The sequence below is a fragment of the Sphaerodactylus townsendi genome, linkage group LG12 (assembly GCF_021028975.2).
Source record: "Sphaerodactylus townsendi isolate TG3544 linkage group LG12, MPM_Stown_v2.3, whole genome shotgun sequence".
Classification (NCBI taxonomy): Eukaryota; Metazoa; Chordata; class Lepidosauria; order Squamata; family Sphaerodactylidae; genus Sphaerodactylus; species Sphaerodactylus townsendi.
Window position 1 is genome coordinate 46,145,679 of NC_059436.1, and position 27,458 is coordinate 46,173,136.

The 27,458-nt window shown below is 66.0% G+C and overlaps 1 protein-coding gene across 1 annotated transcript in view; it reads right to left on the minus strand.

The window, feature by feature from the left end:
• The window catches only part of MEGF9 (multiple EGF like domains 9), a 91,957-nt gene extending 66,518 nt beyond the window's left edge, over window positions 1–25,439 (minus strand). Inside the window, exon 1 of the mRNA XM_048513450.1 lies at window positions 24,593–25,439. Coding sequence (XP_048369407.1) covers window positions 24,593–25,139 — 547 coding nt within the window. The 5' untranslated portion in view covers window positions 25,140–25,439. The remainder of the gene's footprint in view (window positions 1–24,592) is intronic.
• Between the last annotated feature and the right edge of the window lie 2,019 nt (window positions 25,440–27,458).

A 27,458-nucleotide genomic window follows, 5' to 3' on the forward strand; every position in this document is an offset into this window, starting at 1 on the left:
CCCCCACCCCCCCCCCCCCCCACCCCCCCCCCCCCCCACCCCCCCCCCCCCCCACCCCCCCCCCCCCCCACCCCCCCCCCCCCCCACCCCCCCCCCCCCCCACCCCCCCCCCCCCCCACCCCCCCCCCCCCCCACCCCCCCCCCCCCCCACCCCCCCCCCCCCCCACCCCCCCCCCCCCCCACCCCCCCCCCCCCCCACCCCCCCCCCCCCCCACCCCCCCCCCCCCCCACCCCCCCCCCCCCCCACCCCCCCCCCCCCCCACCCCCCCCCCCCCCCACCCCCCCCCCCCCCCACCCCCCCCCCCCCCCACCCCCCCCCCCCCCCACCCCCCCCCCCCCCCACCCCCCCCCCCCCCCACCCCCCCCCCCCCCCACCCCCCCCCCCCCCCACCCCCCCCCCCCCCCACCCCCCCCCCCCCCCACCCCCCCCCCCCCCCACCCCCCCCCCCCCCCACCCCCCCCCCCCCCCACCCCCCCCCCCCCCCACCCCCCCCCCCCCCCACCCCCCCCCCCCCCCACCCCCCCCCCCCCCCACCCCCCCCCCCCCCCACCCCCCCCCCCCCCCACCCCCCCCCCCCCCCACCCCCCCCCCCCCCCACCCCCCCCCCCCCCCACCCCCCCCCCCCCCCACCCCCCCCCCCCCCCACCCCCCCCCCCCCCCACCCCCCCCCCCCCCCACCCCCCCCCCCCCCCACCCCCCCCCCCCCCCACCCCCCCCCCCCCCCACCCCCCCCCCCCCCCACCCCCCCCCCCCCCCACCCCCCCCCCCCCCCACCCCCCCCCCCCCCCACCCCCCCCCCCCCCCACCCCCCCCCCCCCCCACCCCCCCCCCCCCCCACCCCCCCCCCCCCCCACCCCCCCCCCCCCCCACCCCCCCCCCCCCCCACCCCCCCCCCCCCCCACCCCCCCCCCCCCCCACCCCCCCCCCCCCCCACCCCCCCCCCCCCCCACCCCCCCCCCCCCCCACCCCCCCCCCCCCCCACCCCCCCCCCCCCCCACCCCCCCCCCCCCCCACCCCCCCCCCCCCCCACCCCCCCCCCCCCCCACCCCCCCCCCCCCCCACCCCCCCCCCCCCCCACCCCCCCCCCCCCCCACCCCCCCCCCCCCCCACCCCCCCCCCCCCCCACCCCCCCCCCCCCCCACCCCCCCCCCCCCCCACCCCCCCCCCCCCCCACCCCCCCCCCCCCCCACCCCCCCCCCCCCCCACCCCCCCCCCCCCCCACCCCCCCCCCCCCCCACCCCCCCCCCCCCCCACCCCCCCCCCCCCCCACCCCCCCCCCCCCCCACCCCCCCCCCCCCCCACCCCCCCCCCCCCCCACCCCCCCCCCCCCCCACCCCCCCCCCCCCCCACCCCCCCCCCCCCCCACCCCCCCCCCCCCCCACCCCCCCCCCCCCCCACCCCCCCCCCCCCCCACCCCCCCCCCCCCCCACCCCCCCCCCCCCCCACCCCCCCCCCCCCCCACCCCCCCCCCCCCCCACCCCCCCCCCCCCCCACCCCCCCCCCCCCCCACCCCCCCCCCCCCCCACCCCCCCCCCCCCCCACCCCCCCCCCCCCCCACCCCCCCCCCCCCCCACCCCCCCCCCCCCCCACCCCCCCCCCCCCCCACCCCCCCCCCCCCCCACCCCCCCCCCCCCCCACCCCCCCCCCCCCCCACCCCCCCCCCCCCCCACCCCCCCCCCCCCCCACCCCCCCCCCCCCCCACCCCCCCCCCCCCCCACCCCCCCCCCCCCCCACCCCCCCCCCCCCCCACCCCCCCCCCCCCCCACCCCCCCCCCCCCCCACCCCCCCCCCCCCCCACCCCCCCCCCCCCCCACCCCCCCCCCCCCCCACCCCCCCCCCCCCCCACCCCCCCCCCCCCCCACCCCCCCCCCCCCCCACCCCCCCCCCCCCCCACCCCCCCCCCCCCCCACCCCCCCCCCCCCCCACCCCCCCCCCCCCCCACCCCCCCCCCCCCCCACCCCCCCCCCCCCCCACCCCCCCCCCCCCCCACCCCCCCCCCCCCCCACCCCCCCCCCCCCCCACCCCCCCCCCCCCCCACCCCCCCCCCCCCCCACCCCCCCCCCCCCCCACCCCCCCCCCCCCCCACCCCCCCCCCCCCCCACCCCCCCCCCCCCCCACCCCCCCCCCCCCCCACCCCCCCCCCCCCCCACCCCCCCCCCCCCCCACCCCCCCCCCCCCCCACCCCCCCCCCCCCCCACCCCCCCCCCCCCCCACCCCCCCCCCCCCCCACCCCCCCCCCCCCCCACCCCCCCCCCCCCCCACCCCCCCCCCCCCCCACCCCCCCCCCCCCCCACCCCCCCCCCCCCCCACCCCCCCCCCCCCCCACCCCCCCCCCCCCCCACCCCCCCCCCCCCCCACCCCCCCCCCCCCCCACCCCCCCCCCCCCCCACCCCCCCCCCCCCCCACCCCCCCCCCCCCCCACCCCCCCCCCCCCCCACCCCCCCCCCCCCCCACCCCCCCCCCCCCCCACCCCCCCCCCCCCCCACCCCCCCCCCCCCCCACCCCCCCCCCCCCCCACCCCCCCCCCCCCCCACCCCCCCCCCCCCCCACCCCCCCCCCCCCCCACCCCCCCCCCCCCCCACCCCCCCCCCCCCCCACCCCCCCCCCCCCCCACCCCCCCCCCCCCCCACCCCCCCCCCCCCCCACCCCCCCCCCCCCCCACCCCCCCCCCCCCCCACCCCCCCCCCCCCCCACCCCCCCCCCCCCCCACCCCCCCCCCCCCCCACCCCCCCCCCCCCCCACCCCCCCCCCCCCCCACCCCCCCCCCCCCCCACCCCCCCCCCCCCCCACCCCCCCCCCCCCCCACCCCCCCCCCCCCCCACCCCCCCCCCCCCCCACCCCCCCCCCCCCCCACCCCCCCCCCCCCCCACCCCCCCCCCCCCCCACCCCCCCCCCCCCCCACCCCCCCCCCCCCCCACCCCCCCCCCCCCCCACCCCCCCCCCCCCCCACCCCCCCCCCCCCCCACCCCCCCCCCCCCCCACCCCCCCCCCCCCCCACCCCCCCCCCCCCCCACCCCCCCCCCCCCCCACCCCCCCCCCCCCCCACCCCCCCCCCCCCCCACCCCCCCCCCCCCCCACCCCCCCCCCCCCCCACCCCCCCCCCCCCCCACCCCCCCCCCCCCCCACCCCCCCCCCCCCCCACCCCCCCCCCCCCCCACCCCCCCCCCCCCCCACCCCCCCCCCCCCCCACCCCCCCCCCCCCCCACCCCCCCCCCCCCCCACCCCCCCCCCCCCCCACCCCCCCCCCCCCCCACCCCCCCCCCCCCCCACCCCCCCCCCCCCCCACCCCCCCCCCCCCCCACCCCCCCCCCCCCCCACCCCCCCCCCCCCCCACCCCCCCCCCCCCCCACCCCCCCCCCCCCCCACCCCCCCCCCCCCCCACCCCCCCCCCCCCCCACCCCCCCCCCCCCCCACCCCCCCCCCCCCCCACCCCCCCCCCCCCCCACCCCCCCCCCCCCCCACCCCCCCCCCCCCCCACCCCCCCCCCCCCCCACCCCCCCCCCCCCCCACCCCCCCCCCCCCCCACCCCCCCCCCCCCCCACCCCCCCCCCCCCCCACCCCCCCCCCCCCCCACCCCCCCCCCCCCCCACCCCCCCCCCCCCCCACCCCCCCCCCCCCCCACCCCCCCCCCCCCCCACCCCCCCCCCCCCCCACCCCCCCCCCCCCCCACCCCCCCCCCCCCCCACCCCCCCCCCCCCCCACCCCCCCCCCCCCCCACCCCCCCCCCCCCCCACCCCCCCCCCCCCCCACCCCCCCCCCCCCCCACCCCCCCCCCCCCCCACCCCCCCCCCCCCCCACCCCCCCCCCCCCCCACCCCCCCCCCCCCCCACCCCCCCCCCCCCCCACCCCCCCCCCCCCCCACCCCCCCCCCCCCCCACCCCCCCCCCCCCCCACCCCCCCCCCCCCCCACCCCCCCCCCCCCCCACCCCCCCCCCCCCCCACCCCCCCCCCCCCCCACCCCCCCCCCCCCCCACCCCCCCCCCCCCCCACCCCCCCCCCCCCCCACCCCCCCCCCCCCCCACCCCCCCCCCCCCCCACCCCCCCCCCCCCCCACCCCCCCCCCCCCCCACCCCCCCCCCCCCCCACCCCCCCCCCCCCCCACCCCCCCCCCCCCCCACCCCCCCCCCCCCCCACCCCCCCCCCCCCCCACCCCCCCCCCCCCCCACCCCCCCCCCCCCCCACCCCCCCCCCCCCCCACCCCCCCCCCCCCCCACCCCCCCCCCCCCCCACCCCCCCCCCCCCCCACCCCCCCCCCCCCCCACCCCCCCCCCCCCCCACCCCCCCCCCCCCCCACCCCCCCCCCCCCCCACCCCCCCCCCCCCCCACCCCCCCCCCCCCCCACCCCCCCCCCCCCCCACCCCCCCCCCCCCCCACCCCCCCCCCCCCCCACCCCCCCCCCCCCCCACCCCCCCCCCCCCCCACCCCCCCCCCCCCCCACCCCCCCCCCCCCCCACCCCCCCCCCCCCCCACCCCCCCCCCCCCCCACCCCCCCCCCCCCCCACCCCCCCCCCCCCCCACCCCCCCCCCCCCCCACCCCCCCCCCCCCCCACCCCCCCCCCCCCCCACCCCCCCCCCCCCCCACCCCCCCCCCCCCCCACCCCCCCCCCCCCCCACCCCCCCCCCCCCCCACCCCCCCCCCCCCCCACCCCCCCCCCCCCCCACCCCCCCCCCCCCCCACCCCCCCCCCCCCCCACCCCCCCCCCCCCCCACCCCCCCCCCCCCCCACCCCCCCCCCCCCCCACCCCCCCCCCCCCCCACCCCCCCCCCCCCCCACCCCCCCCCCCCCCCACCCCCCCCCCCCCCCACCCCCCCCCCCCCCCACCCCCCCCCCCCCCCACCCCCCCCCCCCCCCACCCCCCCCCCCCCCCACCCCCCCCCCCCCCCACCCCCCCCCCCCCCCACCCCCCCCCCCCCCCACCCCCCCCCCCCCCCACCCCCCCCCCCCCCCACCCCCCCCCCCCCCCACCCCCCCCCCCCCCCACCCCCCCCCCCCCCCACCCCCCCCCCCCCCCACCCCCCCCCCCCCCCACCCCCCCCCCCCCCCACCCCCCCCCCCCCCCACCCCCCCCCCCCCCCACCCCCCCCCCCCCCCACCCCCCCCCCCCCCCACCCCCCCCCCCCCCCACCCCCCCCCCCCCCCACCCCCCCCCCCCCCCACCCCCCCCCCCCCCCACCCCCCCCCCCCCCCACCCCCCCCCCCCCCCACCCCCCCCCCCCCCCACCCCCCCCCCCCCCCACCCCCCCCCCCCCCCACCCCCCCCCCCCCCCACCCCCCCCCCCCCCCACCCCCCCCCCCCCCCACCCCCCCCCCCCCCCACCCCCCCCCCCCCCCACCCCCCCCCCCCCCCACCCCCCCCCCCCCCCACCCCCCCCCCCCCCCACCCCCCCCCCCCCCCACCCCCCCCCCCCCCCACCCCCCCCCCCCCCCACCCCCCCCCCCCCCCACCCCCCCCCCCCCCCACCCCCCCCCCCCCCCACCCCCCCCCCCCCCCACCCCCCCCCCCCCCCACCCCCCCCCCCCCCCACCCCCCCCCCCCCCCACCCCCCCCCCCCCCCACCCCCCCCCCCCCCCACCCCCCCCCCCCCCCACCCCCCCCCCCCCCCACCCCCCCCCCCCCCCACCCCCCCCCCCCCCCACCCCCCCCCCCCCCCACCCCCCCCCCCCCCCACCCCCCCCCCCCCCCACCCCCCCCCCCCCCCACCCCCCCCCCCCCCCACCCCCCCCCCCCCCCACCCCCCCCCCCCCCCACCCCCCCCCCCCCCCACCCCCCCCCCCCCCCACCCCCCCCCCCCCCCACCCCCCCCCCCCCCCACCCCCCCCCCCCCCCACCCCCCCCCCCCCCCACCCCCCCCCCCCCCCACCCCCCCCCCCCCCCACCCCCCCCCCCCCCCACCCCCCCCCCCCCCCACCCCCCCCCCCCCCCACCCCCCCCCCCCCCCACCCCCCCCCCCCCCCACCCCCCCCCCCCCCCACCCCCCCCCCCCCCCACCCCCCCCCCCCCCCACCCCCCCCCCCCCCCACCCCCCCCCCCCCCCACCCCCCCCCCCCCCCACCCCCCCCCCCCCCCACCCCCCCCCCCCCCCACCCCCCCCCCCCCCCACCCCCCCCCCCCCCCACCCCCCCCCCCCCCCACCCCCCCCCCCCCCCACCCCCCCCCCCCCCCACCCCCCCCCCCCCCCACCCCCCCCCCCCCCCACCCCCCCCCCCCCCCACCCCCCCCCCCCCCCACCCCCCCCCCCCCCCACCCCCCCCCCCCCCCACCCCCCCCCCCCCCCACCCCCCCCCCCCCCCACCCCCCCCCCCCCCCACCCCCCCCCCCCCCCACCCCCCCCCCCCCCCACCCCCCCCCCCCCCCACCCCCCCCCCCCCCCACCCCCCCCCCCCCCCACCCCCCCCCCCCCCCACCCCCCCCCCCCCCCACCCCCCCCCCCCCCCACCCCCCCCCCCCCCCACCCCCCCCCCCCCCCACCCCCCCCCCCCCCCACCCCCCCCCCCCCCCACCCCCCCCCCCCCCCACCCCCCCCCCCCCCCACCCCCCCCCCCCCCCACCCCCCCCCCCCCCCACCCCCCCCCCCCCCCACCCCCCCCCCCCCCCACCCCCCCCCCCCCCCACCCCCCCCCCCCCCCACCCCCCCCCCCCCCCACCCCCCCCCCCCCCCACCCCCCCCCCCCCCCACCCCCCCCCCCCCCCACCCCCCCCCCCCCCCACCCCCCCCCCCCCCCACCCCCCCCCCCCCCCACCCCCCCCCCCCCCCACCCCCCCCCCCCCCCACCCCCCCCCCCCCCCACCCCCCCCCCCCCCCACCCCCCCCCCCCCCCACCCCCCCCCCCCCCCACCCCCCCCCCCCCCCACCCCCCCCCCCCCCCACCCCCCCCCCCCCCCACCCCCCCCCCCCCCCACCCCCCCCCCCCCCCACCCCCCCCCCCCCCCACCCCCCCCCCCCCCCACCCCCCCCCCCCCCCACCCCCCCCCCCCCCCACCCCCCCCCCCCCCCACCCCCCCCCCCCCCCACCCCCCCCCCCCCCCACCCCCCCCCCCCCCCACCCCCCCCCCCCCCCACCCCCCCCCCCCCCCACCCCCCCCCCCCCCCACCCCCCCCCCCCCCCACCCCCCCCCCCCCCCACCCCCCCCCCCCCCCACCCCCCCCCCCCCCCACCCCCCCCCCCCCCCACCCCCCCCCCCCCCCACCCCCCCCCCCCCCCACCCCCCCCCCCCCCCACCCCCCCCCCCCCCCACCCCCCCCCCCCCCCACCCCCCCCCCCCCCCACCCCCCCCCCCCCCCACCCCCCCCCCCCCCCACCCCCCCCCCCCCCCACCCCCCCCCCCCCCCACCCCCCCCCCCCCCCACCCCCCCCCCCCCCCACCCCCCCCCCCCCCCACCCCCCCCCCCCCCCACCCCCCCCCCCCCCCACCCCCCCCCCCCCCCACCCCCCCCCCCCCCCACCCCCCCCCCCCCCCACCCCCCCCCCCCCCCACCCCCCCCCCCCCCCACCCCCCCCCCCCCCCACCCCCCCCCCCCCCCACCCCCCCCCCCCCCCACCCCCCCCCCCCCCCACCCCCCCCCCCCCCCACCCCCCCCCCCCCCCACCCCCCCCCCCCCCCACCCCCCCCCCCCCCCACCCCCCCCCCCCCCCACCCCCCCCCCCCCCCACCCCCCCCCCCCCCCACCCCCCCCCCCCCCCACCCCCCCCCCCCCCCACCCCCCCCCCCCCCCACCCCCCCCCCCCCCCACCCCCCCCCCCCCCCACCCCCCCCCCCCCCCACCCCCCCCCCCCCCCACCCCCCCCCCCCCCCACCCCCCCCCCCCCCCACCCCCCCCCCCCCCCACCCCCCCCCCCCCCCACCCCCCCCCCCCCCCACCCCCCCCCCCCCCCACCCCCCCCCCCCCCCACCCCCCCCCCCCCCCACCCCCCCCCCCCCCCACCCCCCCCCCCCCCCACCCCCCCCCCCCCCCACCCCCCCCCCCCCCCACCCCCCCCCCCCCCCACCCCCCCCCCCCCCCACCCCCCCCCCCCCCCACCCCCCCCCCCCCCCACCCCCCCCCCCCCCCACCCCCCCCCCCCCCCACCCCCCCCCCCCCCCACCCCCCCCCCCCCCCACCCCCCCCCCCCCCCACCCCCCCCCCCCCCCACCCCCCCCCCCCCCCACCCCCCCCCCCCCCCACCCCCCCCCCCCCCCACCCCCCCCCCCCCCCACCCCCCCCCCCCCCCACCCCCCCCCCCCCCCACCCCCCCCCCCCCCCACCCCCCCCCCCCCCCACCCCCCCCCCCCCCCACCCCCCCCCCCCCCCACCCCCCCCCCCCCCCACCCCCCCCCCCCCCCACCCCCCCCCCCCCCCACCCCCCCCCCCCCCCACCCCCCCCCCCCCCCACCCCCCCCCCCCCCCACCCCCCCCCCCCCCCACCCCCCCCCCCCCCCACCCCCCCCCCCCCCCACCCCCCCCCCCCCCCACCCCCCCCCCCCCCCACCCCCCCCCCCCCCCACCCCCCCCCCCCCCCACCCCCCCCCCCCCCCACCCCCCCCCCCCCCCACCCCCCCCCCCCCCCACCCCCCCCCCCCCCCACCCCCCCCCCCCCCCACCCCCCCCCCCCCCCACCCCCCCCCCCCCCCACCCCCCCCCCCCCCCACCCCCCCCCCCCCCCACCCCCCCCCCCCCCCACCCCCCCCCCCCCCCACCCCCCCCCCCCCCCACCCCCCCCCCCCCCCACCCCCCCCCCCCCCCACCCCCCCCCCCCCCCACCCCCCCCCCCCCCCACCCCCCCCCCCCCCCACCCCCCCCCCCCCCCACCCCCCCCCCCCCCCACCCCCCCCCCCCCCCACCCCCCCCCCCCCCCACCCCCCCCCCCCCCCACCCCCCCCCCCCCCCACCCCCCCCCCCCCCCACCCCCCCCCCCCCCCACCCCCCCCCCCCCCCACCCCCCCCCCCCCCCACCCCCCCCCCCCCCCACCCCCCCCCCCCCCCACCCCCCCCCCCCCCCACCCCCCCCCCCCCCCACCCCCCCCCCCCCCCACCCCCCCCCCCCCCCACCCCCCCCCCCCCCCACCCCCCCCCCCCCCCACCCCCCCCCCCCCCCACCCCCCCCCCCCCCCACCCCCCCCCCCCCCCACCCCCCCCCCCCCCCACCCCCCCCCCCCCCCACCCCCCCCCCCCCCCACCCCCCCCCCCCCCCACCCCCCCCCCCCCCCACCCCCCCCCCCCCCCACCCCCCCCCCCCCCCACCCCCCCCCCCCCCCACCCCCCCCCCCCCCCACCCCCCCCCCCCCCCACCCCCCCCCCCCCCCACCCCCCCCCCCCCCCACCCCCCCCCCCCCCCACCCCCCCCCCCCCCCACCCCCCCCCCCCCCCACCCCCCCCCCCCCCCACCCCCCCCCCCCCCCACCCCCCCCCCCCCCCACCCCCCCCCCCCCCCACCCCCCCCCCCCCCCACCCCCCCCCCCCCCCACCCCCCCCCCCCCCCACCCCCCCCCCCCCCCACCCCCCCCCCCCCCCACCCCCCCCCCCCCCCACCCCCCCCCCCCCCCACCCCCCCCCCCCCCCACCCCCCCCCCCCCCCACCCCCCCCCCCCCCCACCCCCCCCCCCCCCCACCCCCCCCCCCCCCCACCCCCCCCCCCCCCCACCCCCCCCCCCCCCCACCCCCCCCCCCCCCCACCCCCCCCCCCCCCCACCCCCCCCCCCCCCCACCCCCCCCCCCCCCCACCCCCCCCCCCCCCCACCCCCCCCCCCCCCCACCCCCCCCCCCCCCCACCCCCCCCCCCCCCCACCCCCCCCCCCCCCCACCCCCCCCCCCCCCCACCCCCCCCCCCCCCCACCCCCCCCCCCCCCCACCCCCCCCCCCCCCCACCCCCCCCCCCCCCCACCCCCCCCCCCCCCCACCCCCCCCCCCCCCCACCCCCCCCCCCCCCCACCCCCCCCCCCCCCCACCCCCCCCCCCCCCCACCCCCCCCCCCCCCCACCCCCCCCCCCCCCCACCCCCCCCCCCCCCCACCCCCCCCCCCCCCCACCCCCCCCCCCCCCCACCCCCCCCCCCCCCCACCCCCCCCCCCCCCCACCCCCCCCCCCCCCCACCCCCCCCCCCCCCCACCCCCCCCCCCCCCCACCCCCCCCCCCCCCCACCCCCCCCCCCCCCCACCCCCCCCCCCCCCCACCCCCCCCCCCCCCCACCCCCCCCCCCCCCCACCCCCCCCCCCCCCCACCCCCCCCCCCCCCCACCCCCCCCCCCCCCCACCCCCCCCCCCCCCCACCCCCCCCCCCCCCCACCCCCCCCCCCCCCCACCCCCCCCCCCCCCCACCCCCCCCCCCCCCCACCCCCCCCCCCCCCCACCCCCCCCCCCCCCCACCCCCCCCCCCCCCCACCCCCCCCCCCCCCCACCCCCCCCCCCCCCCACCCCCCCCCCCCCCCACCCCCCCCCCCCCCCACCCCCCCCCCCCCCCACCCCCCCCCCCCCCCACCCCCCCCCCCCCCCACCCCCCCCCCCCCCCACCCCCAACTACAGTTCCCATCATCCCCTGCCAGCATCATGCTGGCAGGGGATGGTGGGAATTGTAGTCCATAACATCTGGAGGGCCGCGAATTTGACACCTATGATCTACTCCATGGATGTGAACAGTCGAGATTTAGGCCCAGCATCTGCCATATTTTAGCCTGCACTTATTCTCATAAATAATTCCCTCATCTTCCATTTTATTCTAACAACAATCCTGTAAGTTAATTAGCAACAAGCATCAGACCACCCAATAAGCTTCGTGGCAAAGTGGGAATTTGAACTCGGGTCTTCCGAATCCAAATCTGGCAATACTTCAATAATGATCAGCAAAGGCCTAAATGACTTGGGAACCACAGTAACCCAGGCACCACTTCCACTCATATGAACCTGTCCCTGACATTGCAATGAGCACACAAAGCGTGCCTTTTTTGCCCCAGAATTCCCTCCCTCAAGAAATGTGTAATGTCCTCTCTTTTCTGGCCTTCTGGAGATCTGTTCTGGATATTTTAATCCAGAGGGCATCTGGAGGCAGAAGAAGTGCATTGATTTTCTGACATAGGAGTGACCTTTTTTCCTCCTGATTTTATGTGTCTATTAATCTATCACTATTTACTGTGGTTTTCACTGCCAGTTTTGAATGTTAGCTGCTGTTGTGCGATTATTTGCCGCTTGCTGATGTTCCAAGTTAGCATTCTGAATGATATTTGTTTTCAATTTCTCATCCGCACACCATTTTGAAGGCTATTTTTAGCAGAAAAGCCACCGGGGTACACACCAACCAAGTAAATAAAAGAACACGACCAACATTAAACCCACCTCACCATTTCCCACTACCCAGATGAGCTTCCGGGGTTTTATTTTCAAGTTCAACCACAAAATGATACTTTTTCTTTCTTTTCTTTTTTTTAAAGAATCTTTTGGAATAAAAACCAGTCAAGACTGAAAAAAGACTTAGCAATGCGTGCCAAATACAACAAATATCAGAGTAATCTAAGTGGTTTAGGATGCAGAGATATCCAAATGCTATGTGAATACTGCAGCCCATTGGGTACATATTCTCCAAAAGGAATACTGCACATATTTCTGGAAATGCTTCTAACTCCTCATGTCGTCCCCACAATCACCAGCTAAACCAGTTCTCTGACTCAAGAGTTTAATGAGCTTTTCCAGCAAGTTGCAATCATAGCTGTAGTTGTTGCCAATGAACCTAAAATAATTACCTTATGCAGATACTTTGGGGAAATCCCTAGAAGCATTAACATTGGAAATTGGGGACTTTGCCCTATGGCACTGTTGAGTTCCATAAAGACATTGCCGCTCTTGCAGAGACTAGCACAGTGATGGCGAACCTATGGCACGGGTGCCAGAGGTGGCACTCAGAGCCCTCTCTGTGGGCACGTGCAAACAGAGTGTCCCCCCCCCCCACACACACACATCTAGGCTGGCCTGGGCTGCTGGGCTCGATTGTTAGCATCAAACCTAAGACCTAATTTTGGGGAAGCAGTGTAGGTAACCCTGTTAAGCACTGTTAAACAGCACTGAATTTCATGCGAAGAACTAAAGCGCGATCCTTTACCTGGGAGGGAGCTCGGTTGCTGGCAATGGGGCTTGCTTCTGAGTAAACCCTCCTAGGGTCCTGATTCACCCGTTGGAAGAGTTGTACGGTTGCTTCAAAGCAAAGCCATCGACTACCACCAAGCTTACTCCTGAGTAACGCACGCCTCGGAGCCAACCGTTTTTTCTAAACAAAAACCTCAGTATTCAGGTTCAATTGCCGTGTGGGCACTTTGCGATAAATAAGTGGGTTTTGGGTTGCAATTTGGGCACTCGGTCTTGAAAAGGTTCGCCATCACTGGACTAGCATCTACTCAAAGCACATGCGAGACTGCACACATAGTGATGGGGAAAACCTAAACCAGACCTGTTTTGCCAAACCCAACCCAAAAAAAACAGCCACATGCAGAATAATGCACTTTCAATCCACTTTCAATGCACTTTGCAGCTGGATTTTACTGTGCGGGATAGGAACATCCACTTGTGAAAGGGTATTGAAAGTGCATTATTGTGCGTGTGCGGAAGGGGCCTGAGCTCCTCTTATGAAAACAGCCCAGATGTATACAGCTCCCTTTTGCAGACCCATATACAGTCGAAGCGGATGTGGAACAGGAGCTAAAAGAATGAGATCCAAGAGATATTTGGTTCTAACTTGACTTCTGCGACACACTCGCTCAGCTACTGAAGCACATTATTCCACCACACACCCCTCTCTGCAGTATGGGAGTAACAAAACTGGCCTTCTTCACTGGGGTGTTTCATGCAATTATTATTTAATAGGCAAGCTGCCCTGTAATTTTAGCCCAAATGACTTCCCAAGACAGCTTTTCATACAGGGTAGCCTGACTCTCCCTTGAAGCAGTTTACATTGGACTACTTAGGGACAATAATAAAGCATACAACACAGTGGCGTAACTGCCATGGGACAGGGGGGCGCTGCACCCTGGGCGTGCACCATTGGGGTCACATGGGGGTGGAAAATCACCCCCCTCATCCCTCCCCTTTCCCCTTTCCCCTTCCCGAAGCCTGGAGCAGCCTGGAGTTCAGTCGACTGCTCTTTGCAGCCTGAAGTTCAGCCAGCTGTAAAGAGCAGCCGGCTGAACTAAGGTAAGTGGTGCGGCCCTGCAGGGGGGCGCCACGGGAGATGAGACCCGGGCACCATTTTACCCCGGCACTTCTCCCCTACCCCACGCCACTGCTGCAACATAATTTCAAAGGGTTAGCCATGCAGGCTAGAGACCAACAAAATTTGAAGGGCATAAGCTTTCCAAAGTTAAAGCTCCCTCTGTCAGACAGGAATAGGAAGGGAGATTAACTCTTTTTATCCTAGTCAGAAGGTGGGAGGGCTGCTGTAAAGAATGCTTGTGCATACAGTAATAAGTGTGACTGGAGTAGAGGGGAAATAGCTGGGGGCGGAACATTAGCATCTGTAGTAGATAAGAATTGTATGTCCCTATTCTGACACTATTGTGACTCTGAGTTCAGCAGTTTTGTGTTTTAATTGCCCCCTTGAAGTTTCTTTGTTTCAGGGCTCCCCCCCTTAGGTCAGCAATGAAATGACCTGGAAGATTAGAACAACACAACAGTAATAGTTTAATCATCACATCCAAAGCCTTTCCAGGGGGGAAAAATTACAGTCGGGTCAACAGATCACACTCACTAGCCAGAGACAAAGAGCCACAAAAGACCGAGGCTGAGCCAGACATTAGCTGTAACATACCTGCCTCGTGCAAACGGATAAAACGGGCCCCTCCATGATCTGGCTGGCCTCCACCCGGGCCAGGGGCTTCAGTGCCCTGGCTCCTACCTGGTAGAACAACCTCCCCCCTACCATCAGGGCCCTGTGGGACCTAGAACAGTTCCGCAGGGCCTGCAAGTCAGAGTTGTCCCGCCGGGCTTTTGGGGAGGCCAGCCGCTGAGGTGCAGTCCCTTAAGAACATAAGAACTAGCCAGCTGGATCAGACCAGAGTCCATCTAGTCCAGCTCTCTGCTACTCGCAGTGGCCCACCAGATGCCTTTGGGAGCTCAAAGGCAGGATGTGAAAGCAAGGGCCTTCTGCTGCTGCTGCTCCTGAGCACCTGGTCTGCTAAGGCATTTGCAATCTCAGATCAAGGAGGATCAAGATGGGTAGCCATAGATCGACTTCTCCTCCATAAATCTGTCCAAGCCCCTTTTAAAGCTATCCAGGTTAGTGGCCATCACCACCTCCGGTGGCAGCATATTCCAAACACCAATCACACGTGGCGTGAAGAAGTGTTTCCTTTTATCAGTCCTAATTCTTCCCCCCAGCATTTTCAATGTATGCCCCCTGGTTCTAGTATTGTGAGAAAGGGAGAAAAATTTCTCTCTGTCAACATTTTCTACCCCATGCATAATTTTATAGACTTCAATCATATCCCCCCTCAGACGTCTCCTCTCCAAACTAAAGAGTCCCAAACGCTGCAGCCTCTCCTCATAAGGGAGGTGCTCCAATCCTTCAATCATCCTCGTTGCCCTTCTCTGCACTTTTTCTATCTCTTCGATATCCTTTTTGAGATGTGGCGACCAGAACTGAAAAAACAGTCCCTCGTATTCCGCCTCTCCTATTCCATTCCATCTCTGGAATTACATCTGTTAATGAATGCCATTATACTGAGCTGGGCTACTGAAATTACTGGAACGGCAATGCTTTGGAGTTATTGAATGTTTTAACTATTTTAACTGAAGTGTAGTTTATTATTTTATTGTGGTTTGTTGATTGTTTTGTGAGTTGATCTGTACACTGCCCAGAGCCCTTAGGGGATGGGGCAGTATATCAAATCAAATCAATCTATCAGTCTATCAATCTATCTATCAATAAAGCAAGCTCAACTATTTTATTTTTAAAAAATTAATTTAAATTGGATTTACACAAGCCAGTGGGATGTAGTGGTTAAAAGCACTCTGCTACTCACAGTGGCCCACCAGGTGCCTTTGGGAGCTCACGCGCAGGATGTGAAACCAATGGCCTTCTGCTGCTACTGCTCCTGAGCACCTGGTCTGCTAAGGCATTTGCAATCTCAGATCTGGAGAACCAGGTACAACTCCAAAGTGGCAGACTCTGATCAGGTGAATCAGGTTTGTTTCCCCTCTCCGACACTTGAAGCCTATTCGGTGACCTTGGACCAGTCACGGTTTTCTCAAGAACTCTCTCAGCCGCACCTACCTCCTAAGGTGTTTGTTGTGGGAGAGGAAGGGAAGGAGTTTGTAAGCAGTCTTGAGTCTCTTTACAGGAGAGACAGACAGACAAGGTATGAATCCAAACACTTCGTTTTCATCTTAGTTAAATCATATTTTTAATATAAGGCTTTTTGAAGAAAAATCTACCCATAGTTTAAATAGTTTTCTATGAAGACGGTCCAAAGGTTATTCATCATAAAATAAAGATTAGTTTTTAATTATGTAGCATGAGACTTGTGTATTCATACCAGGTTTAAATGTTTGATAAATGAATTCAACTAATCTATTCACAATTCCATGGTTTTCCATAGGTTTCTGTATGATTATTTTGACCAGTTTTCCTGTCTAGAAGATATTATCACATGTGTTTGGGTCTGCACTTCTCAAAACTGTGAATTTGTGGCTGCAAAGATAACATACCTCTTCTTCACAGCAAAAAAAATTATAAAACAAACATACAGAGTTGAGAACAAGACAAACCCATTGCTCTTATGTACACAGATTCAACCTCTTACTTCTTAAGTGCTAAGTTTCAAGAAATTCAATGAAAAAGAAGATTGTTTAGAGTGTGATAGATCTGCTCAAGGAGCTAAGTGTGAGGAGGGAGTAGCAAGCAGTAAAAATGAAAGCGAAACCTTCTGAGCAAAATATTCCACAAGTTTTGAGATCTTTGTACGTACAGCCTGAGATTTATCTTATTATTCTCTCCTTCGAGGAGAAAATCTATAATGGCAGCAGGTCATAAAAGAGACTCAGTTTGGGAATATTTTAAAGAAGTTCTGCTACCTGGGGTAAGACAGGCAGGTGTGCAAGATGCAAACACTATAACAAAGAAATGCAAGGCTTGGTGCCCTGAATGAAACTGGAGATAGATACTTATAAAATTATTGCAAGGGGAGGGATTTTTATCGCCATCTGAGTTTCATTTTGTGCTTTATTCTGGTTTTATTAGAAAGTTATATTATAAGTTTTAAATTATATTATTAATATTATATTGTGTTGGGTGCCGCCGAGCCCTCCGGGGGAGGGCAACTAATAAATCTGAAGTTTATATAAATATAAATAAATAAGGTGAACTATCTATGTATTTCTAATAGTATATCTAAAATCAGGAGTTTTTGACGCAACTGGGCAAAATAGTCGTTTCCCAATAGACTGCCCGCTCCTTCCTCTTGGCCCTTCTTTGTTGTACAAAGAACCACGCTGGCAGGGGATGATGGGAGCTGTAGTCCATAACATCTGGAGGGCCGCGAGTTTGACACCTGTGCAGCAGATGCTGGATGTAAAGCAGGCTGCATAGCTTAGAAAATTATAGGTTTTCTTCAGGGTTTCCACTACCTTGAAGCCTCTACTTGGACGTGTAGCCAGCCCATGGAAATGGCTGCCTCCCACAGAACTCAGGCAAGAGTTCTGCCTACCTGGATGGAATCAGCCCCAAAGAAGAGCCTCTGCCATGCTCTCTTTCTCCTCCCACCTACCAGGTCAAGTCAAAGCTTTTCGTGAAGCCCTTCTAGGACTTATTTCCTCCAAATCTCTATTGCCTGCTCAATATCACCTATCTAGCTGGAGGAGAGGGGCAGGAACTGGACCATATTTAGCTAAACTTATTAGCTTTTCTTAAAAAGGTGGCCAAAGTGAGGCTGGGAAGCAATTGTATTGACTCCTCCCTCCTTACCTGCTCTCAAAGCTTAGTTCAAACCTCCAAAGGAAAAATACATTTCTTCACAGACCCATAGTTCTCTGCTCAGCTACAAAACACCTCTGGGTCAAAACCCAGAGATCCTAAACAGTACAGCCCCGGGACAGACAATACCCATTACGTAAGCTGAGCCAGTTAAATTCCACAACTTGTACAAACCAAGCAGGATTTTCAGCGTCCACTGAGGCAGAAGACTCAGTTTAGAAGTTATCCGAATTTGACCAGAAGGTCACAGAAAAGGACTGAACATGCTCCAGGCTGAACCCTTGACCATAATTTGAAACGCACCCCCTGCCATCCTAGGATGACAACTAGGAGGAATGTTCTTTATGGAGACACTCTTTTAACCAGCACAGAAAGAAGAATTCACAACCCAGTATGGGTTGCAACTGCGGTATTTGGGACAGCTCCCAACTGAACAACACATTGGAAGCAACACAGGGCTTGCTACTGAAAATGGCAGTGGTCTATATGAAGTGAACCAAATTACCAGAACCCAAGGTCTGGTTCACCTAGGGTTGAAAGAAACAACTACCAACTGGCAGAAACTGAGCAAGTGTGGGAGTTTCAGTTGCTGACAGCATGAATTCACTTCTGCAGGACACCCAGAAGTGATGTCATATTGCTCTAGGAAGTTCCCAAAACTCCATGGTAAAACCGGTTTTGCCATAGAGATTCTGGCAACTCCCAGAGAGGTGTGATGTCACTTCCGGGCTTCTCACAGTAGTGGCATCAGGCTGTCACAATTTATTGTTATTTTTCCTCCATCACTGCTGGGGGTGAGGAGTTCCCTATCCTGTTGAGAACATGGCAGCCCTGAATTCCCCTTGGAATCAGATCACATTAGCTGCATAAATTTTCAATTCTCTTCTTCCTCCACTTTCCAAAATGTATAATTCCAAACAGGTAGCTGTGTCAGCCTATCACAGCCAAATAAGAACCGAAGTCCACTGGCATATTAAAGAATAACCAAAGTTTTTCCAGCATAGGTTCTGGAGAGTCAGAGACCTTGCTTCTTCAGATGCGCATGATTTTGACCTCCAAGTGCATCTGAAGAAGCGAGTTGCGACTCCTGAAAGATTATGTCGGAATAAACTTGATTAGCCTTTTGCAGCCCCACTGGACTTCTGTTTAAGCCAGGGGTGGGCAATTATTTTTTCCATGGGGCTGCATAAGAAACAGAAAATATTGTGGCGGGCCGGGCGAAAAGGCAGGGGGGCGAGGCGTTTTTAAAAGCCCCGCAGAAGCTGGCAGCCAAGGCAACCGGCTTCTGCGGGGCTTTCAAAGGCACCTCGCTCCCCAGCAAGGAAGGGGGTGAGGCGTTTTTGAAAGCCCCGCAGAAGCTGGCAGCCAAGGCAACCAGCTTCTGCGGGGTTGTCAAAGACACCTCGCTCCCCAGCACGGCAGGGGGGCCAGTCAGGGTCATCTGGCAGGCCGGATGTGGGCCGTGGGCAGTATAATGCCCAGGTCTGGTTTAAGCAAACCTATCTTTATAAGAACATGAACTTCCAGAGCATCTGCAGTTTCTCCACAAAAAGAGAAGTCACAAACACGGGCATAACAAAACTGACTCGATAATAATTCAGCTCTCTAGTTTTTAATGGTGTGCCTCCAGATGCCACTTGTCACTGAAAGGAAATCAGGATTTCTTCAGCTACCTTACTGAACTAACAGGTCGGGCCAGATTGGGGATGTCCGGCTCAAAGCCAGAGGAACTTGCGTCTTACCTATTGTTGTTTATGTTTCATAACTAGTTCTCTATTCTGAGACTCTCCATCAGTTAGCAAGGCATGCAGAAGGTCTCAGATTGAACCCTCCACCATCTCCAGGTAAAGGATCTCAGGTAGTAGAGCTAGGAAAAGCCATCTTCTGAGGCACCAGTGAGCCGCTGCCCATCAGAGGAGACAATCCAGACTAGATGGACCAATGGTGTTGCAGCATTTCCATAAGGAGATCACACACATTCATGACGGAGGCAATGCATCTCTCAATTATTATTAGCCAAAATGGCTATCGCTTCAACTGTTGGTCTGTGATAGAAGAGCAAGATTCGAATCTACTTGCACCTAAAGAACAACATTATTTCCAAGACACCGTGTTTCCCCGAATATAAGACAGTGTCTTATATTAATTTTTGCTCCCAAAGATGCGCTATGTCTTCTTTTCAGGGGAAGTCTTGTATTTCTGTATTCTGTTCGTCAGGCATCCTTCCAAACAAAAACTTTGCTATGTCTTACTTTTGGGGGATGCCTTATATTTCGCACTTCAGCAAAACCTCTACTACGTCTTATTTTCCGGGGATGTCTTATATTTGGGGAAACAGGGTATTACCTTTGCAGAGTCTAAACTCCCTTTGTCCATGAAGGAAGCTTTGACGTCAAAAGCTGATACTCTGGGAATTTTTTTGGTCTTAAAGGTGTAAATTGGACTCAAATCTTGATCTTCCATGTTCACAAGCAGTGTCTCTTTGAATACTGTTTTCTAGAAGACAGACCATAGAGCGCTGCTAGTAATTTCTTTGCCCTATTCATAGATTTCCCAGAAGTGCCTAATTAGCCACTGTCAGAAGCAGACGCGGATTAAATCAGCCTTTCGTAAGATCCCGTAAAGGACTTCTTATGTTCTTACAACAGATTTCAGGGTTGAAAACTGGTATAAAGCAAGTTCTGGAAATAGATCACCTATTTTTAGGTGGTGAGAAAGGGTAGCGAAAACCTTAGAAGTTCCCTCTAGCATGCCTGCCCTCTTTCAAAGGTGCGCTACAGAATATTAGAAGTCAGCTACCCAAACAACACAGCGTTCACATCACATAACATTAGAAAAATACTGGAGCAGAGTTTAGAAAGACCACCCTGCTGTGGGCATTAACCTTTATAATCAGCATTTTTCAAACTTCAAAGAGCGCCAAGATCTTTGACAAGGAAAGCTTCCAAAAATAAAAAGAAGTCAAATAGATACAGAAAACTGGGATAAAGGGGTGTGGAAAGTGAAGCAGGAAGAGGGCGAAGCAATGCACTCAACCCATCGAGATAAGCAGACGCGGAGGCATCATTGGAATGGAAAAAGTTCCAAGGCTTCCTTGATACATCCCTTGTATAAATAACACACTGCTTTGGAGATGGTCAAATCCTTTTTGGCCACAGGGGTATTTATTTTTTGTTGTATGCTATATTGGGGTCCCCACTCTTTTTGAGGCTGAGGGAGCCCTTGGAATTTGGAGAGGAGGAGGAAGAGGAAGAGAAGGAAGAGGAGGAAGAAGAAGAGGAGGAAGAGGAGGAGGAGGAGGAAGAGGAAGAAGAGGAAGAAGAAGAGGAGGAGGAGGTGGGGCTGAGAGAGCTCTGAAGAACTGTGACTAGCCCAAGGTCACCCAGCTGGCATGTGTTGGAGCGCACAGGCCAATCTGAATTCCCCAGATAAGCTTCCATAGGTCAAGCGGCGGAGCGGGGAATCAAACCCAGTTCTTCCAGATTAGAGTACACCTGCTCTTAAACACTATGCCACTGCTGCCATTTTGGTGTATGCCAACCTAAAATGGCTGGTGCAGGAAACTGAGCTATACACTAGAGACTTCCCTCTGTGATACACCTCTGAAGATGCCAGCCACAGATGCAAGCGAAACATTAGCAACAAGATCTACCAGACAACGACCACACATATTACCAGTTTCCTGCGTTCGACCTAAGTGCTCCGCACAACCACTGGGATCGACGTGGTTTTGTACCAGCTTCGCCCCGTGTAACAGTCAAATTTCCGACTCCAGTTGGGAACTACTACTTTTTCAGGGAACCATGCTCGAACTCAGCTCGATTCCAGTAAAGTGCGGGATCTCTGGTGCCAGGAGTCCCCCATTCAGCCAATCACAGCTAAGTGTTTCAGGCATGCATACAGCTGGCCAATCAAAAAACGCCACCTTTGTCCCTCCATTCCTGTGGCAGTTTTTTTATAACATGTGTGGGGATAGACGGAACATGGCCGTAGAACAGTAGCCAATCGGAACAGAGCGGCGAAGAGGCACAGGATGATTCCGCCCTCCGAGCTGGGATCAAGCTGGTTGCAGTGGGGAACAACAATGGCTTCGACCTAGGTCAGTACCCTTCTCAGGGAACTGGGCCGAACCTATTTTACTCATGTGCGGAATCGCCCAGGGTCGGAGGGAAGTTATGAGGTAGGGAGGGCCAAGGCCCGATGGACAGATGACTCAGCTAGCCCATGACCCCCGGGGAAGGGCTAGGGGATGCCCCATAGATCCAGGTTGGGCTAGGAGAGGAAAGGGCTGTTAAACACACCTCCACCCCCCCCCCTTTTTTTGCAACTGCAGACCAAAGAAGCACTCCCCAAAACTGCCTGCCTTTGGAACAGGAGGCACAGCTGGCCACTGCAAAGATGATGACAGCTGGGGTGGATAGGATGACCAGAGGTAACCAAGGGGAAAGCTCTTCTTCCTGTATTACTTGTGCTGAAGTCAGAGAGGACTAACAGGCCCAACTTAATGAGTCACAGAACCACAGAGGTAAAAAAAAGCAGCGCTAGATTTCCTTCTTCGGTGAATCTCCAATGAGTCCACCTCTGTTTCCCAACATACCTTTGGGAGGAATCACTGCATAGCTTTCATTCCTGCTCAGTTTGACCTGTTGTTAGATTCAGAGCCAGGAAGTCATTTCAACTATCATCCCTGCGGGCTGACCCAAGTCCAACTGGCTAGTTCATTTGGCCTGGGGGTAGGGTGGAGAGGCATTTGCCTAGCGCTGTGGTGACTAGGCTTAAGTCAGCGAGAATAAGAGTCATTTACCAGCCCAAACCCATTCATTTCAATGGAATAACTCTGGAGAGAATGCACCATTAGTCAAACATTCACAGCCTAAGTTGCGTCACAGGTTTCTCCTACAAATTAAATGGAGGAAAGAAGAATGATGTAAATTGCATGGGGAGGGGGAAAGTAGCGGATAAATAAACAAGTTAGAATTGCAAGGGGAGGGGGAAAGTAGCGGATAAATAAACAAGTTAGAAATTGTGGCCTACAAAATAATTTTCATTTATTTACCCAATTTGCATTCCATCTTTCTGACCTTACAAGGCCACCAGCTGCCAAACATGGGACCCGCTTTCAGATTTTCATTATATTCACAGACTCAACAAGAAACAACAAGTCTCTGGTTCAAATCCCACCTCTGACACAAACTTACTGGGTGCGCTGAGCTAAAACCAATCTCTCTAGGCCTCCCCTTCTACGATGCACAGATAATAATGTTCAGCCGCTCACCATCATTAATTACTTTTTTTCTGCAGTACAACAATAATAAAAACAGATTAAAAAACATATACAATACAGGATATACATGTTAGGACGAAGGAAATCTACTGGCATTTAGTAATTTCCAGGAGAAAGTCTGCCACTATAATGCAGAGAGAAGGATCAGGATTGTCCAACAAGTAGTGTAATCTAATTAAATTGGGGAGATGGGGTAAATGTAAAGGAGTGAGATTCACATATTTGGATCTGATTTCCGTGAATCTGAGACAGTGAAGTAATTGGTGGGCCAGAGATTCAACTGAGCCATCGTTACATGGGCACAATCTTTTAGCCTTTTCTTGCTTATTAAATTACATGAAGCATTTGCAAGCACTAAGTGTAGAAGCCAAGGCCTTTCTCTGATGTTGAAGAGGATGTCACGAAAGCTAGTAGCCAGTGCTGCCGTTTCCTCCATGAACCCATCCAACACCTTTTAAAGCATCTTTCCATTCTTCCACATGCCTTCTTCCTGTGTTTTGTGGGCACGTGACACAGCATGAACTGTGGGACCCAAGGAATGGCAGGTCAATTACTGCATTTTGGAGGCAGGGGCACTCATGGTGTACAGAAAGGAGGAAACCAGAGACAATGATAGTTCAAACTGAGCTGGAATATCTCTGCTCTGCTCTCCTAGAGACACCCACTGCAATCTGGTCCTAGCCCTATATATAACCTGCTGTGTCCTAGGCTTCTGATCAAATGTAGGATGTTCTCCCACCCATCTGGTCTCCTGTAAGCCGGCCAGCTCTTCTGAAAAGGATAGCGGCAGGTGAAAGCCATCTATTCGCCTTAGCCCAATGGTTCTCAACCTGTGGGTCGGGACCCCTTTCACAGGGGTCGCCTAAGACTCTCTGCATCAGTGTCCTCCATCTGTAAAATGGATAAATGTTAGGGTTGGGGGTCACCACAACCCCCCCCCCCCCCTACCCCCCTACCCCCCCCCCCCCCCCCCCCACAACCCCCCGCCCACCCCCCCCCCCTCCCTCCCCACCCCCCCCCCCCCTGCCCCCACCCCCCCCCCCCCCCCCACCCCACCCCCCCCCCCAACACCCCCCCCCCCCACCCCCCCCCCCCCCCACCCCCCCCCCCCCCCCCCCCCCCCCCCCCCCACCCCCCCCCCCCCCCACCCATCCTCCCCCCCTCCCTCCCTCCCACCCACCCACCCTCCCCCCCACCCCCCCATCCCCCCACCCCCCCCCCCCCCCACCCCCCCCCCCCCCCTCCCCCCCCCCCCCCCAGGCCCTCCCCCCCTCCCCCACAACCCCCCCCCCCCACCCCCCCCCCCCCCCAACCCCCCCCCCCCCCACCGCCCCCCCCCCCCAAGGCTGATGGGAATTGTAGTTCCTGAACATCTGGAGAGCCGCAGGTTCCCTACCCCTGCTCCAAACCATCCAATACTTAACAGCCTTGCTCAAGTCTTGCAAACTACGGCCCCGTGGCTTCCTTCAACACATCTCATGTTGGGCCTTCCTCTTATCCTACTACCTTCAACTTCTCCTAGCATTTCTGTCTTTTCCAGTGGCTCTTGCCTTTTCATAACATGATCAAAGTACAATAGTGTGACAACATCACAAAGAAGTCTCAGTCTTTTAGCGAGCCCTCCGTGCCCATTTTTTAAAAGCCCCCATACCGAGAAGTCTGCCAATAAGATCCAGAGAGCTAAATGTCCACAGCACAGGGGTGCTGTGTGGCTTCCGGGCTGTATGGCCATGTTCTAGCAGCATTCTCTCCTGACGTTTCGCCTGCATCTGTGGCTGGCATCTTCAGAGGATGCCAGCCACAGATGCAGGCGAAACGTCAGGAGAGAATGCTGCTAGAACACGGCCATACAGCCCGGAAACCACACAGCACCCCAGCGATTCCAGCCGTGAAAGCCTTCGACAATACATTGTCCACAGCACAGCTCAGCTGTTAAGAGTGTCAAACTAGGCTCCGAAAAACCCAGGCTCGAAGCCTGACTTAGCCACGGAAGTCACATTGGGCCCGTGGCTCTCTCTCGGTCAACTCCACCTTACAAGATTGTTGTCACCAGGATAAAGGGAAGGACAGGAGAACAACGCTAACAGGCTGTGCCGGGTCACAGCTTGAGAAGAAATGTCAGGCGTAAACGCGCGGCCTCCATTGTTCCTGCCCGTAGCCACCCTTACCTCCGAGGCTCGAGGCAGGTAGTAACCCACAAAACTCATCCTACCACCAGCCAATTGCTCCCCTGGCGAGTAAGAGCTGGTGAGAACCTACCCGCCATCAATCGCCCATACATAGAGAATCTAGAAAAGTCTCCCAATGACACACACACACACACACACACACAAAAACCCGGCTCCTTTGTGCACGTAGCTGCCCCCCCCCCACCCCGCTCACCTGTGCCGCTGTGGCCCACCAGATCCTCCTCTTCCTCCTCCTCCTGGGCAGGCCCCGCTGCCGCTGCTGTTGCTGCCGCCGCCCCCGGCGTGGTGGTGCTGATGTTGCCAGGGATGCTGCGGGTTGGTCCTTCTGGGTGCCCGGCGGATGGGGACGGAGGCCAAACAGGGGGGATGCTGGGGGTCTCGGTGCTCCCCTCTGGCCTCCCTTCGGCAGCTCCCCGAGCGGGGTCATCCTGGGGGGCCCAAGTGGGCTTGCCCCCACTGGCATTGGCAAAGGGGCCGGGCCGGTCCGAGCCCCCCTGCTCCTCTCCTTCCCAGGGAGGGGAGGACGGAGAGGGGGGCGGCGTGGAAGGCAGGGCGCCCCCTCCTCCTCCTCCCGTGGGCGCCTCTCCCGCCGGCCGCTCCGGAGCCGCTCCGGATCCCCCGCGCCGGGTGGCGTTCCACGGCTCCGAATCAAGAGCCAGGGCGCACGCGAAGGAGACCAGCAGGGCCAGCGCGGTCCTCATGGTGGGGCGCGCGGCTCGCCCGTCCGCCCATCGAGTCATTCAGCCGGGCGTGGGGCTCCGCCTGCCATTGATCTCCCCCCGGCCGGCCGGTTCCTCTCCCCCGCCGCCCTTTACGCGCCGGGTCCAGCACGAGCACCCCGAGCAGGGCACCATGGCAGCAGCGTCATCCCTTCCCCATTCGCAAGGGCTCCGGCACCGGGAAGGAGGGAGAAAAGGGAACCCTGCCCTGCTCTCCCTCCGGTCCGCCTCGCCGCCGCCGCCGCCGCCGCCGCCGCCGCTCGCCCCGGTCTTCCCCAGCGGCGCAAGAGAGGCGAGCCAGCAGAAGGGGGGGAGCGGAGAAAAGACAACGGAGAAGGGGGGAAAGGCAAGCAGGCGCGCCGGAGCCAATGGGAAGCCAGGCGCGGGCACGTGACCCGGCCAAATTGGCTCCCCTTTGTGCACTGGGCGGCCAATCAGGAAGGGAGCCGAGAGCGCCGGCTCGGCCCTCCTGCAGGGGCGGGGGGCGGACAGAAAGGAGGGAGGAGGGAGGAGGGGGGGTCCGCATTGTGCTGCCGAAGGGGCGACGCTTCGCCCGGGCTCCGAGCGCAGCAGCGAACAAAGGAAGGCGCCGCAGAGGCGCTTCGCCCCCTTCTGGTTCCTGCGCCGTTAAGCCTCTCCTTTTGGCCATGGCACGGAGCAACTCTGCACATGCTCAGATGCGCGGTTGCTTTATTGGCAGCCGCCCCTTCGGCTGCAAAACAGACTTCTGGTAGCCCGGAGTATTGACATGCGTGGGTGGTAATTGTGCACTGGACGTTGATGCGCTTGTAAACGGCACTCGTTGACCCGTAGCCCGAAGCCACTTTGCACATGGTCAGGGACGCAGTTGCTTGATCGGCAGATGCCTCCCTCGATCGGCTGCAAAACGGACCTCTGCTCACCCGGAGTGTTTACAGATGGGGGTGATAGTTGTGCACTGGATGTCGATGCATCTCTGGAGTTGTCTCTGCAGGTTTGTTTCCACGCCAGGATCGACATACAACACCTACAATACAGATGAATTCAAGGGTGGCAAACATGCCGTTCTAGAGCCAGCCGAGAGAGCCACCTGCCCCCCCACCCCACCCCAGGTCTGGCCAGACCAAGACATGTTTATGTCATATCCAGTGCTCATAAAAATTGAATTCGACACCCCAGGACTGATGGATTCTAAAATTAGTCAGCAATTTTTTCCTCCATCCCTTCCTCCATATCAGGAACTCAGCACATGCTCAGAAGTACTCTTTTTCACAACTGCTTTATATATTACAGGAAATAAACTAATAGTTGGGATTGCCAAAGCCGACTTGGGAAATTGCTGGAGTCAAAGGCTTTCATGGTTGGAATCAACTGGCTTTGGTGGGTTTCTGGGCTGGGTGGCCATGGTCTGGTTGTTTTTTTCTCGTATGGCTGCCATCTTCAGAGGCATGCCACGCAGAGAAACGCATCTTACCATGACATGCCAAATGTTACCGTAGGAGCCTGTGCACTCCCAACACACGCCAGCTGGGTTACCTTCTCTCTGTCAACTTCTCACTTCTCTCTGTCAACTGAGAGGGGATATGATTGAAGTCTATAAAATTATGCATGGGGTAGAAAATGTTGACAGAGAGAAGTTTTTCTCTTTCTCACAATACTCAAACCAGGGGGCATACATTGAAAACGCTGGGGGGAAGAATTAGGACTAATAAAAAGAAACATTTATTCCCGCAATGCATGATTGGTGTTTGGAATATGCTGCCACAGGAGGTGGTGATGGCCACTAACCTGGATAGCTTTCAAAGGGGCTTGGACAGATTTATGGAGAAGTCGATTTATGGACTACCAATCTTGATCCTTCTTGATCTGAGATTGCAAATGCCTTAGCAGACCAGGTGCTCGGGAGCAGCAGCAGCAGAAGGCCATTGCTTTCACATCCTGCATGTGAGCTCCCAAAGGCATCTGGTGGGCCACTGTGAGTTGCAGAGTGCCAGACTAGATGGACTCTGGTCTGATCCAGCAGGCTCTTTCTTATGTTCTTAGTCACAGTTCTTCTGAGCTCTCAGCCTCACCCACCTCACAGGGTGTTTGTTGTGAGGGGGGGGAGGGCAAGGAGATTGTAAGCCCCTTTGAGTCTCCTTACAGGAGAGAAAGGGGAATATGAATCCAACTCTTCTTCTTCTTCTATACACCAGCTCTATGAGATCAGTGGCTAAGCACAAATTTTGACCAGGAACTCAATTTAGAAAATCATGTTATTTTTCCTAGCAAACCTTCTATTATCTCTGAATAAAATAGGACAACTTTATGGTGAATTAGTTCTTTTAACATACTTAACCATCCCAGTCAAACCCAGAAATA